The sequence below is a fragment of the Plectropomus leopardus genome, chromosome 13, assembly GCF_026936395.1.
Source record: "Plectropomus leopardus strain MGB_pleo_1.0 chromosome 13, ASM2693639v1, whole genome shotgun sequence".
NCBI classification, from domain to species: domain Eukaryota; kingdom Metazoa; phylum Chordata; class Actinopteri; order Perciformes; family Serranidae; genus Plectropomus; species Plectropomus leopardus.
Genome location: NC_142188.1, coordinates 20,596,863 through 20,611,078, shown reverse-complemented (window position 1 = coordinate 20,611,078; position 14,216 = coordinate 20,596,863). Strand labels below are relative to the sequence as shown.

At 39.8% G+C, this 14,216-nt stretch overlaps 1 protein-coding gene across 2 annotated transcripts in view; it reads right to left on the bottom strand.

Annotated features, from left to right (window-relative positions):
* Positions 1-14,216, bottom strand: part of col19a1 (collagen, type XIX, alpha 1) — a 129,615-nt gene that overhangs the window by 43,798 nt on the left and 71,601 nt on the right. For both annotated transcript variants that reach the window (XM_088086536.1, XM_042502335.2), the window contains exons 18-21: positions 13,907-13,942; positions 7,811-7,873; positions 7,692-7,736; positions 4,508-4,540 (exon numbers count right to left, since the gene is read on the bottom strand). In XM_088086536.1, coding sequence (XP_087942662.1) covers positions 4,508-4,540; positions 7,692-7,736; positions 7,811-7,873; positions 13,907-13,942 — 177 coding nt within the window. The remainder of the gene's footprint in view (positions 1-4,507; positions 4,541-7,691; positions 7,737-7,810; positions 7,874-13,906; positions 13,943-14,216) is intronic.

The window sequence follows — 14,216 nt, the reverse complement described above, 5'->3', positions numbered from 1 at the left end:
CAGCTGAAGAGGACAAATGCCATATCAAAGCAGCAATTACCAGGATTCAAAGTGTTTTTACAGAGTTACTTGATCCTCATAACACTCTTTGTACAGGTCACACATCAAATCAAAGACCTGGCGTTAATGTCACAGCAAATCAGAAAGCACTCTGATAGCACTTGATGTTATAAATACACCCAGGACACACTGTGGCTTGATTGCTACTTAATGGCCAAACTACTGACGCAAGTGACCACATTTAATACAAGTGTAGATGCAAACTAGACCTGGGCGGTATTTATTTTTTCCTACCTTTATTACTTTCTTATAACAGGATATATGGTATATATTTTGTGTAAAAAATATATGTGTGCAAGTATGACATTTTCTACCCTATAATCCTGTGTGTGTCTGATATGTAGTTAGCCAGTTTATTTAAGTCTCGCTGAGTTTGAACAGTTATGGCCAATAAACCCTTAAACCCAGAAATGAATTAGCCTTTCAGCACCTCCGGTTCCCTCGTCTTAAAGTCAGTGTATTTTTTAAATGGGTTTTTGGTAATAAGCCTTCTGCTTAAGAGCTTTCACATTTTGTTCAGTGACACAAAATAAGTCAGTAAATACCCCACTCACAAACTTTGAAGCTTTTATGTGTCTGTTGCTACCAACTGCTACCAAATTAACTACAGTATGTCATCATGCCGAACAATGCAGCACACAACGTTACGACCTTGTTGTAGTGGCAAAGCAACCGTACTTGACTACTTAACTTGTAATTTGATGCTAAATATTGGGATTTGACAACATGACTGACAACTGTGTGTGGAAATTGGTGCGCTTGTGATCAATGGCCCTGCTTGCGATTAATTGTACAGGTTTATGGACGGGAACTTGATACCCTGGAGATCGCTACTGCACTCACTCTGGCTTCAAATGATGTCAGCTGGGTATTTTGGCTTCATTTTTGTAGTAAGTGGAGACGTGTTGCATATCTTTACGTCCTTTCTATGGTTCTCCTAGAAGAGACTGCCCTCTGGTGGTGCATACTATGTACTACATTGCCTAAATACAGCATCTCTGTATCAGTTTAACAAAAAGATGAGTGTCTGTATTTTCTTTTTTTTTCCAGTAGCATATAAAATTACAAGTATTTTACAAGGAGTTTGTAATTTTTGATGGCAATGAAAATCATACCTCCTGGATCTTTAAACACGCTGGTATACCATAATACCTTTACACCACTAAAGCCTCATGCAAATGCATTTTTAATCAACAGATTTATAGACAGAAAAGCATGTTCAGCATCCGAGATGTCTAGTGGCCTTTTTTCTAACTGCACGAAAAGGTTTCAAAAGAGAGGCCAGTGTTTAAAGCCCAATGTATTAAAAAATGAGCAAAGCAATCTGGAGAGAAAATCTAATTATCTATCTATAATCATCAGTACTCATTACATCTAAATGCCCTCAGGCCCTCTGTGCTGTGTTAACCGCATGTTTCACCCCCATATGCAGCTATAACCAGTTCAGTCTTGGGTGGTTTTAGCATAATGATAAGAGAAGCGAGAGAGAATAGAAGCAATCTTGGATCTGAAAGCCATATCCAGATGGGGAACAGATCTGTGACTCCATGGCAGGTTTTTTTTTGTCCACCTGTGCAGGTGCCCTTGTTTCTGGACTAATGTGTGCCAGTGAGCCCTTTGAGAGTGTTACTGTGATTAAGGGCTATACAAATTAACTTGACATGAAGCCCTCCTTCAGCAGCAATGGTCAGAATAACCTTCAGTAAGGTACTGAATCTCCTACAGCCCCAGTGGAGTGTCCACATAATTGGTCCACCTTCAACCTGCAGTCACTCACCAAAGCAGCTGCTGTCAATTTTTGTGTCTCAGATGTTAAACAGTGTCTAAGGTCCACCACTATGTTACCAGATCAGAAATTTCTGCTAGACTTCTTTCTCAAAAGAAGTAAAACGCTGTTTAGAATTTTGCTCAGCTTGGAAAAACAGATTCAGTTTAATAGATGATAAAACTCTATTGTAAAGCAATACAAGCAGCAATAAAAAGCAGGACAGTCTCGGAGCTGAAAAGACTGTTTTGCCACTTTAAGGGCGTTCAGGGAAGTGATGGCCGTGCATGCCTGTAAGCTCACTGCTCCTCCCCGTCACTAATAAACAGAGGCACAAGAAGGTTTATGAAGGGAGGGTAATGATCCAAACCCTTGCTTCTGCTGTGTAAGGGAAATCAATGCTTAACTGCCAAAATTATCTGCCACGGGAAAGCAGGGAGCACAGACAGAGACTGGCACTAAATATTCAAACAGCCTCATTTATCAAATGACTAATGTTTTCCCCTCCACTGTGTGCTATGGTACAGTATACATCTCCTATATCCTGGGTGGCTCATACCTCACTACACAACAATGACAAAACACAAGTGAGTGTTTCAACATTTCTTTATCTTTCTCCCTAAGTTTAAATGAAATTCAGGGAAAAAGAGACAACTATTCAAAAATAATTGCAAAGCAAAACCTGAATGTTTTGAACAGCCATTAAAACCGCCTACATTGATATCTCTTCTTATTAAGGGAGTAGACTTTTTGTTGGTGAGACAGAAACCAGTGAAACCAGTGGAGGGTGAGTGATATTTGTTCGCTGTATAATTAAGTTGTCAAATTTCCATATGAATTGCTTTCTAACAAGCAATGAGAATAAGAATGAAAGCCATCAAACTTTGTTTCCAAGCTCATGTCTGAAGCCTTCAGCGGCTCAATAGGCAGCAAGTCTTTAGAACAAAACCCATTAGGACAGAGTCATCTAAATGTCAAACCCCTCAACTTTGTGACACGTGGGCTCCAACACCATGTTTTCATTTGATGCTGTTCAATTTATATTTTTTATTTTCAAGTGTACTTAATAGTTGCAGCATGCCTTCCAAGTCTTTACTGCCCCCTCGCAGATCTTTCATTGATTTGTCACAGTATGATTTTGACTTCAAAACGTCTAACCAATGAGTTCCACCATCCCTGCACCACCCACCCTGTGTCACCTTCAGCGCACATCAGACAGCCAGCATGACGTCAGGGCTTCTCCGCTTTTATCTGTTTCTCCACTAAAAGCCTGTGTCTTCCAACAAAAATCCTTGCACTATAATTTACAATTATAAACATTATAAACAGGTCGTGTCCTGCATGGCCCCCATTAATTCACACTTTTTTTTGTTCCAAGCAAAAGATTATGACACCAGTGGGTGATGGCCGGCGCAAATGTGTTAATTTGATACTAGATATGATAAAGAAATCACAGTTAGCAGCTCTCAGTGCCTGTGCAAGCTCTTTTGTGTTTATTTCTTTGCTATGTACAGGGCTAAAAAAAAAAATCACTCACTGTGAGACTGCTGCCAAATATTGGTGAGTTCATTACCTGAAAAAAAGGAGGCTCTTCCTTGGAGAATTTCAACACAACTAATCTCAACTGCCTTAGAAAAGTCTGCCCATGTCTCATGCCCTTTATCATCACTGATCCACTGTTCGCACAGAAAAAAAGGGATTTTTTTTAACACTATATATCTAAAGATAGAACAAATCTGCTGGCTTGTCAAAGAATGGGAGCTGGTTACAGGATGGAGTTGTGACAGTAAGGGTAAACACTGCACTGCTGTTGCTTTTGCCTCCACAGTCCCCAATGTTTTATAGTTGGATGTGAACAACTGATGCAAAATTTCATATGTTGGTCACAGAGAACAAAGCACTGATGTTAAAATTATATCTTTATATGTAATGCTGTATTAACACTATGAGCAACAAATGACCATCTACCTTATCATGAAATCACAATTTAAGTGTTGCTCCAGCGCTCGTTAACCTGGTTACGCCATCACGGGCTTATGTTTGTCTGCTACATGCCACAAAGCACCTTGACTGAGTGTTATCTAAAGTTTGTATTTGGCCAAAGAAATATCTATGCTTCTGGTCAATATCTGAGCTCCATTTTAACATCACATTTCACCACCCCACTGTACCCTGTGTGCAATAAACAAAAAGCTAGCATCGCATCAGCTAACTACGTTAAATAACACATTACCCTGCTAGAAACAAAGAGATACGATTGGTTGTGACTTTGCCACGTAATTCAAGAGCTACAGCTCAACTTTGATTTGTAGCGCATCACAACCGTCCCCAGCGATGAGCGCCGGGCATCAGTTTGTAGCAGGCTAGTCGCCAAGCATCGCAGCCAATTTTTCCCAGTGGCCCTCATGGTATTGCAGCAAAAAAATCCCATATGACCAAAAAGCATTTTCCCAATGGGCTACAAGAGTAAAAGACACATCTATAAAACTGTTGACAGGACGACAGCTTCCATTGAAAATGATGTGTAGCTTGTTGCTGTGTTGCTCATTGTGGGAACACAGCACAAGTCACCAACATGGTACTGTGTGTCCCGTGTGAGAAAACACAGATAAAATCTAATAATGAACAATTACAATGAATAATAATGACAATGAACAATATTCAATACTATATTGTACTTACAGGACCAGGGGGACCGGGAGGACCAACATCTCCCTGTTGATACAACAGAAACATTATATCAATTGCTGTAAGAGACTGACAGACAGAGAGACATACAGGCAGCGACAAAAAACAGGTACAAAAATATAAAAAAAAAAAATACACAGCATAAAAATTGCCCTTGAGAAACTACTTCTAAAACCAAGTTGCCACAGGTGACCTGAAACATCAATAGGGTTTGGAACAACGACAAAGGAGGCAATAACATGACCAGACTTCAGAGAAAATACTGGCTAACTCAAGTGATGCGAGAAGAGCTGTGAGATGAGGGAAAAGAAAACATTAAAGAAAAGCATTCTTCAATGAAATGCACTTCATGTGCATCATGCAGAACGTACTTAAGGTGTGCGTATATATACTTTTTAATGGGTGCTCCAGGGACCCATAGATGGCTCTTAATTGTGATGCATTGCATTTGGGAGCCTCCATTCTCCTATTCATAATTTACAAGCTATAAATTACATGCTTTTAATAAAACAAGAAGACATTGCACAACATCTGTTTATATAGGGTACTATAAACAACTAAAAAGCACTCAGAGAATACATGCTGCACCATATCAGGCTTACACAATCCTCTAAATGTGTAATTTTACAAACATAAAAGGTTTATAAGTTTTAAATCCCCATCTGGAACTGGATCAAAATACACATGATGACAGAGAATCATGCTGATTTTTGGACAGTACCTAAATCCTGGGAACATAAGGACTTTAATTAAGGGTTTAATCAGACAAGTTGCACAACTCATCTCCAAAACACCATGCTTTATTCTCATATTTATTTTAACATTTTTGGGTACCCTTCCATCATCGGGTAATTCATCGTTTTTTAGCCATGTCAGGGGCTCAGCTCTAAGGATGTGAATATCTCTTGATACATAACTTTGCGCAAGATGGAAATATAACAATTTGATGGATTGCCATGAAATTTTGTTCACATTCATAGTTCCCAGAGGATGAGTAATACTGACTTTGATGATCCCCTGACTCTTCATCTAGTGCTACTATGAGTTTTAAATTTTTGCATTGTAGTGCAATACCTCAACAACTAATTCTAATGACTTTCATGATCCTCTGACTTTTCATGGAGCACAACCCGACGGTAAAAATTGTCAATTAAGATCTACTAACTAGATTAACCCAGTTCAAACTTTGTCACTCTATTAAATAGGCATTAGTTGTGGTTATCAGTGTTAAACATATAGGTTAAAAGGCTCATGATACACCAACTAGCATGCTTAGAATGCAATTATCAGCTGTTAAATGGTTGTGCTTGTTGTTATGAGATATGTATATGAGCTGGCTTTGTCATTAGAGGGTGGAAGATGACACAACAACCAGACGTGATGACATCCAAGCTACAAACCACCACAGAACACTGTTTGAGACTGACAAATAACAACACACATTATTTATTTGTGGGACATTGAGGCATTCTGAGCAGTGTTTCTACCCCCAAACATGTTCTTTTTCAGCAACCTCTTTCTGAGTTTCCAGGCGCTTTGGTGCTACCAAATGTAGGTGTTTGAAGCATAGACTGATGAAAAAATAATGGATGTAGGTATTCCATCCATTGGTTTGTGGACTCCTGTTTTGAGGCCCCAAGGTTTTTTGGAGCTGGAGGTGACCATATTTGGATGAGAGGCTGGAGCTGGAGGAGTGAGAGTTGGATCTGACTGAGAAGCCGAGGACACTTTCAGCATAAAGCCTATCACTCAATCAGTCCACGTTTAACAATGTGTAACTTTAAACCTTAATAAAATTTCAACATGTGAGTTTAAATTTACCCACAGTACAATTGTCATGAATGTTGAAATTAGCTACACAGACTAAAGCCATTTTTTCGTAGTAGGCTTTGAACATATTTCTGCTGTAAAGTTGGGCGATGTAACTTGGGGGTCTATGGGGATTAACACTATTTTAGAGGCAGCCTCAAGTGGCCATCAGAGGAACTGCAGTTTCTGGCACTTCCGCTTTGGCTTAATTTTCATCCTTAGAGGTTGCTGCTTGGTTTTAAGCTTAAACATGATCTTTTCCTAACCATAACCAAGTGGGTTTTGTGCCTAAATATAACCAGATGTTAACCACAGTGTTAATTTAACATAAAGATTTTCCAGCAGCTGTTTAATAGCTGATAATGTGAGCATACTTAGTCTAGCTTGGGCCCACTAACCTATATCTATAATTCTAAAAATCAATAATAATGCTTATTTAATAGAGTCATTACATTCAAAATAGATGACAGATTGGCACAAAAGTGTACACAGGTAGTCATGGTTCCTGTATCTATTGTTTTATTCTAATGTTACATGATGGTGGATCTGTCTGCATCAAACAATAATACGTTCCTCCTTGACACATGACAACATGTACAACCATGACAAATTGTTTATGTTTAATGCGAGAAAGGACAATGCTCATTGATAAACATGAGCACTTGGACCCATCATGTAAATGTGCCTGATTTTGCCATCCAGGCTTCATCTGCAGTCCCTGGCAGGTTGATGACTTATAAAAAACATTAGAAGCAAAAAAACACACAAAACAAAAGCACATAAATACAGACAAAAGCACATAAACACAAACAGTAAAACAATGACAACCGTAGGGCATAGAAAAAAAACATAAAAGAAAGACATACAAAAGCATATCAGCAGAGACAATTATTGAAACAATGACATAACCACTACTCCAGATCATGACAGCATAATGTTAACACACACACACACCCACACACACACACACACACACACACACACACAAACAAACAAACAGACGCACACACTTTCAGCAGAATGATATGATATGAATCCCGCTTACAGGAACAAAGGATACAAACAAAAGCTTCTATAAAAAAAACAAGACACAATCACCTACAGATTCATTATTTGCTGCTAGTTGATTTCAAAGACCCTTGGAGGTTAAACAGACTTGAAGAGGATAACTAACTCAAGAGGTGTAACCTCTGAGATCTGATAATTATAGCGATTGAACCATCATACCTTCACCACCTCAAGCTCTGCGAGACACGCACGCATGCACGCACGCACGCACACACACACACACACACACACAGGCTGAGCCCCAACACGCACAAACACAGGGGAATCATCACGTATGACACTTGACATTGATGTGACTTACTTTTTGTCCTTTCATCCCGCCGCCCCCCTCGGCACCTGGCTGACCCTATGGGAGGAGGCCTTGGTTAATGACTCTGTAACATGACGGCATTGTAAATGTCACTGCGGGAAAATACGTACGGGTTCTCCTCTGTCTCCTTTCTCCCCTTTCCCCCCTGGGACTGTAGACTCACCCCTTTCCACCTGTGTGTGAGCAGAGCAGATCATTGACAGTGACTGACAGCAGAGGCAGGGCAAAAAGACAGAGAGCTTGGAGAGTGAAACTAAGGCAAGGGCAGACATTAGGAACAGGTAAGAAATAAATACAGCATGGAGTCATCACTAAAAGCAGTTTATAATGTTGGTGGGAAAAGAAACATTGTGTGTCTATGTAGTGCTAAAATCAGGATAATCATCAAACTCCTGTTGCATTGCAGCATGTTTCCATGCAAAAATCATTCCCCTGTCTGCCGATAGATGGCACTTTATGACTGCTCGTGAGCTGTCCTTGGAGTATTTCTAATAAGATTTCTTCCTGTCAGTTATATGGAGAGTGCTCTAAGTAAACATAACTGTAAAACAAATGTACTTGCACCTGGTCAAGACACACAGTGAATGAATAATTAAAAAGATTTGTATAGGCGGGAGGACTTCTCACATCCTTAAAGCCCCAGCAAAAGACTCCTCATACTATATGCATCTCCTGCCCTCTTATTACCAGATATTATTTTAGCTACATAGCAGATGTGTGGCAAATAATTCACCAAACGCATCTGGAGCAACAGAAATGCATTGTTTCACATGTCCCGACACGCTTAATAAAGCTCATCTGGTGCAATAATTTTGCTCCTTTTCCAAACACACAAAACAGAAAAAAAGCTTATTCATCAAAAGATTATTGTTGTTTAGTGTGACATGTGTGCAGATTTGTAGGAAACGCTTCAGATACTCTGTGCTGAGACATTATGGAGCATCTGTTTAGCAATCTGAGGAGACAGAGAGACATCTGAGAGAGGTTGCAGCATATTTGTACTCTCCTTAGTGGCGCCTGGACTCTAACAAACAATAATTGCCATTCAGCTTCAGCCCCTCCCCCACACCTTCCACTCACTAACGGCGGCCGCTGTGATGCCATTCATTTAATGAGATATAGTCACTGTTTCCCCGTCCAAATTATGAGCTGTTATTAAGTCAGGACACTGCTGCCATGTATGAACAGATGGATTGTCCTATTAATATTTTAAGCAGGGAGGACGGACTAGTGGCAAAATTGACTTTGAGTACTAATTGAATTCTGTTCAGCTGTATCAACCACATGGGAACTTGATCATTTCACCACCCTAAGATAAGATGAAAGATACAATAAAACTTAATTTATCCTTAGAGGAACTGCTGATTTTACCATGATCTTATCAACTATACTGATAACAGATATATTGCTGGCACAGAGTCCTTTTGTTAAAGTCTCCCTCCAGACATGTTTAAATGTGTGTAAAAAAAATATTCTGAAATGATACATATTTTGTTTAACATGGTTTTACTATATCAAATTAAAACAATTCTGGATCTGGCCTCTTCCTCGCCAATTACAGTTGCTTTCGCTCAGCTGAATGGGCAGCACGCATTAAGATGGCTAACCTTAACACTAAGAGGGATATCTGAGATATTTCGCCGCACGTGTTTGAGCCTCAGTCAGACTTACACTCAGTTGAAGATGCTTTTGTGGACCAAAAACGGTGACTAACAGGCATATCAGAAAGGTAAGTTTAGTTGGCAGTTTTTTTTATACTGTTTGTCAGCTTGTTACCTTGTAGGCTAACCAGCAGTGGCTAACACAGCATTAGTGGTTGTGAAAAATATAGTAATATCTGCTACAATAGGTTTCGGTAGGGTAAAAAGGCACCAGAATAGCACTGGGAGAGCTAGATATAGAGAAAACATAAGGAAAAAAAATATTTAAGAGGTACTGGATTATTTGCATGATATTATCATATGTGTATTATTAACACAATATCAACATTTCATATATAAACATCACTGTTATCAATATGCAAGTACAGTAGATTCAGATGTCTTTGCTAGTGTTGTGTTGAAGTCTGCTTCCTTGCCAATACACAGTTCCCGTCTTTTCCTGTAACAGTCGTTGGCTTTCGTATTAGTGACATACTTTATCTAACTTGCCCTGGGTGTGTTTGAGTCTCAGATTTTAAGGAAGTGCACAGACATCACCCCCTTCAGTAGAGGAATGTAAAAACACTGTTTACAACTTTGCACAAATACAAGTCAGCATAGTCAAGGTCAGACATTTTAGGAAATATAAAGAGAAGAAAAACACATTTTTGAGTAGAGAGTCTCTTTAGCAAAGGTAGCTAAAAAAACAGTAGCTGTCTAAAACACATATTATACTGTACACAGACAATTGTTTTCCACTGACATATGACTCAAAGTAAATCACATCTGATGAAAAATTATTGTAAGCCCGCAATGTCACTTGTTGTAAAATGCTATGCACTGTATTCTGGCATAGACTCATGGCAAAATATTATCACTATCATTATTAGATCTCTATGGAACATCATTCAAAGTCAATTTATTGGCAGAGGGGGATGTAACAAGTTAATAAACCTTTCAAATGAGATTAACTGCTGCACTGCCAGTATTTATCCAGATTATCTCTGTATTTACACAATGAGAAAGCCCAGTGTGTTTAGGATAGGGAATTGGTCCACCTGTGGAAGTCTGTGGGTGATATGTTGACTATGAGGCACCTCAAGTCATCAAACTGCAATTAAGGCTGTCTGCATCCCTCTCCATCTCTCCATCAATATCTGCGGTGTTCTGTCAGAGCCCGTTTGAGACTGTCAGCGGGAGATACAGTTTTGGAGACGTGATTCATGAGGACACCGTCTTCCCGGCACATCATGCACGGCACAGACCTTTTGTTTTTCACTTTAAAACATTCACACTCTGCTGAGTGAGTGAGAGGGGGGCTCAGCTCACGCAGATGCTGCATGAGCTGCAGATTAGTCTTGCATGCATCCGTTTTGTCTGAGCTAAAAAATGCACAAGGATGGCTACTGAGAAGTTGGGAGAATATTGGATGCTGCTCAATAATTACTGCTCCTGGAAAACTGATACTCTCCATTCCTCTCTGAGATGTGACGGTTTAGCTTCTCTCGTGTATCAAGTTGGATCGTGTAAATTCCTTTAAATGCGTAGCTGTGCTTGTTTCATTTTAGCAGATTAAAATGTGAAGTGATCCTCCGGGACAAGAGAGTTTTCTTGTCATCCACAGTGAGCATGAATTTATAATGACAAAGCAAAGATGCATCTGTAATGTAAGGGTATGACTCATTTATGGCAAGACTGGCATACACATTTAATGTAGGCATCAGAGCACCGATAAAATTCTTCTCAACACCAGGTGACTGTCATCAGCATGAGTCAAAAGTCTTTAAAAAATTACATTATTAGCTGCAACCAGCAGCTGTACAGGTCACTCTGTCAGATAGTCCACAGAAATTTCTCTGTTTGGCTTTGCCCAGGGAGGCTAAACTTGGGCATGGAGGTCAAGTATGTGTGTGTGTCTGTTTGTTTTTGTTAATGCCAATTGCTTATGGAGGGGGTAGTGGGATTGGCCTTTAACAAAAAGGCACATGATTTCCAAATGGATTCATCGACTTGCACAAGATTTTGAGGACAGAATGGTCATGAGCCAAAATTAATACCAATTGACAAAAGGGGGGAAACGTGCCTATAACAAAAAGGCAAAGAACTTCTAATTTTATGAAACATGACCAAACTTTAGAAAAAGAGACACATACACACAGATAAACATAAATACATACACAATTCTGCTACATTTTATAACTCATAAACTCGTTGTCGGAGGGAGGCATCACTGGACTGTTGGGATAACGGCACTATTGCTAAACCACACTATTGACAAACCAACTGCAAGGAGATAGCAAGCGACAGCCACTACCGCTTTGTTCATGTTTTGACTTTAAAAAAAAAAAAAATTATGGGAGTGCTGCGCATTTACATTCTGCTACAAATGCCAGCAGCTTGTTAAGGCGCTGAGTGTCTATTATGCACTAAACTCTGTATGTTTGCAGTTTTTCTTCTTAGTTGAGAAAAAATACTCAACTTCTGATAAAGTGCTGCAGCTGCTTGTCAATGTCACTTTTTACCCAGCTGTTTAATCATAGTGGGGGATGGGCGGGACAAATTCTACAATAACCAAATGATATAGAGTTTATAAACCAACCATCACATTGCTTAATAACAACAACAATAGAGGAGAAATGAATACTTAACCCACACTGACAGGTGGGTCCATCCTCTCTCCCCACGTGCTTCCACTTCTACTTTGTGCTGACATTTTTACCTTCGCAGATATTTCGTATTATAGCATCCAGATGCAACCAAAGCATCTCAGCTGGAAAAATGCTACCCCCCTCATTGTCCCTCACTGCCCTTTTGTGTTCTGCTTTTAACAATGAACAAGCATTTAATTTGTTTTAAAACTGTGTTATCTTAAAAGCAAAAATAGACCTAATAAGATCCTAACAATAAAACTTGTATAAAAAACATTAAAATCCAGATAAATAAAGTAACTTAGTACTTTGACTGTTGAACCATCCTCAATCACAGCTGGGCAAATTCCTTCACTGCAGTCGCACTACATCATTGTAATAGTGACAAGTGTTATTGAGGTTGTGTGTGTGAATACATAAACACGTATATGCATGCATGTCCGCGGTCCGATGCTACTATGACTTTGCACTTATTTAATCATAATGCAGCCTTTAATCTTATCTCCAGTGAGTATCTTTGGTCTCCTGCAGGTTTATGTGTTACTCTTCCTGTCATCATTCTGAAGTCACTTTAATGTTGTAAGGGAACAGCAAGCCTATACGTTTACCTTCTACTTTTGTACTTTTACCTGCAATGTTTAACAACATTTATTTGTTACTGTCACATGGAATTAACTTTAGGTGTCTTTTTCTTCACTGTGTTCAAACTCAGACAGTCATTTATTTATGAAAAGTCCCATGAAAGCAAAGGAGCAATTGCAAAAATTATGCTGAACCCACAATCTCAGAGCTATTTTCCTTTCTGCCAAGAGAATGTTTGAGTTTAACGGCTTCGTTTTTATGATATGAGACTGATATGAGTGAGATAATAAAGCTGCAACTCAGTAGCCAATTACAGAAAACTCATGAAAACTTAATCAAGGTAACCTCTGATTGACACTTTATTCTGAAGCTTGATTTACTAGTGCATGTTAATGCTGTCATTTTTCATCCAAACGAAACCACTGTCCATTGGGCCGCCAACTACGGTATGCCTACTGCAATCCATTTGTTTTGAGGTATAATAAGTGTGTCCTCATACAGACAACTTTCTTTTTCAAGGTTGACCAGCTGACACTTCTCCTTCCTCTGGGCAGAGGGAGCAGGAGGAATTCTGCGGCCTGACACCCCAGCAAATGACGCACCTATACATCAAATGAACAGCTGCGGTCAGGAGGTTGTCCACTACACAATAGCTTTCACTCTCAGCATGATCACAAGTGGGCCACTGGTGGCCTGGTGGGTGGGTGGAGGGAGCTGCGTTTGGGTTTTGTTAAGGAAGCGGGTTGCAACAAAGACAGTAGGAGGCCTGGTAGAGGTCCATGTCTGAGAGCTTTTTTACACTGTATATCTCATGGGCCTCTGGTGAGCTACAGCACCCCTGGTCTTCATGAAAATGATTACAGAACCCTTTTTTGCAAAAGCACTGTATGTAATGGCCATCTGTCTGTTTGGAGCAGGAGCCCCAAGTCACACTGTTCCGCGCTGCAGGAGGTGCGGGGTGGGAACAGCTATTTAAGTTGCACAGCTACAATTGACTGAAAGGTGCCATTTCTGACAAGAGAGATCCGTTCCTGACTGCAAACACAAAAAAATGTCAGTCAAGGACAGAAGTCTGGTCACACTTACGTCTGGCCCGTCTCGGGACAACTACTTACACACGGTACATCTTTATACAGACAACTCAGTGCAGATGATTAAACTCCTCGCCGATTTGGAGGACTGCTACAGTGAACACTGCTCAGTCATCTTGACAATTCACCCTCGCTGGAAGTGTAGGTAAGGGATGGTTTATCAAACTGGAGGAGACAGCTCAAATCTACTTTAAATGCCACATGTCAGTACTTTGTTTTGTAATGAACAGTGTTTTGAGTGATACCTTGACACCTGCTCCTTCCGGGGTTCCTGGGGGACCCTGCAATTACAAGCAATAAAATCTTTACAGAGAGAAAGGATAAAAAGGATTTCACAAAAAGACAATTAAATGAACACTCGTGGGCACTACATATGTCATTTATTTTACCTCATCACTCTTTCTAAGCCATTCCTAACCTGTATAAAAATGGCCAAGTTTGCTTGAAAAATGTTCAGATTTACAGCAAAAGCCGGCTGTATAATGTTTGCTAACCTTTGCACTAATGTTAAAGCAGTGGCCGGCCCCCAGCAGTCTACAGATCTGAGTGTGTCTT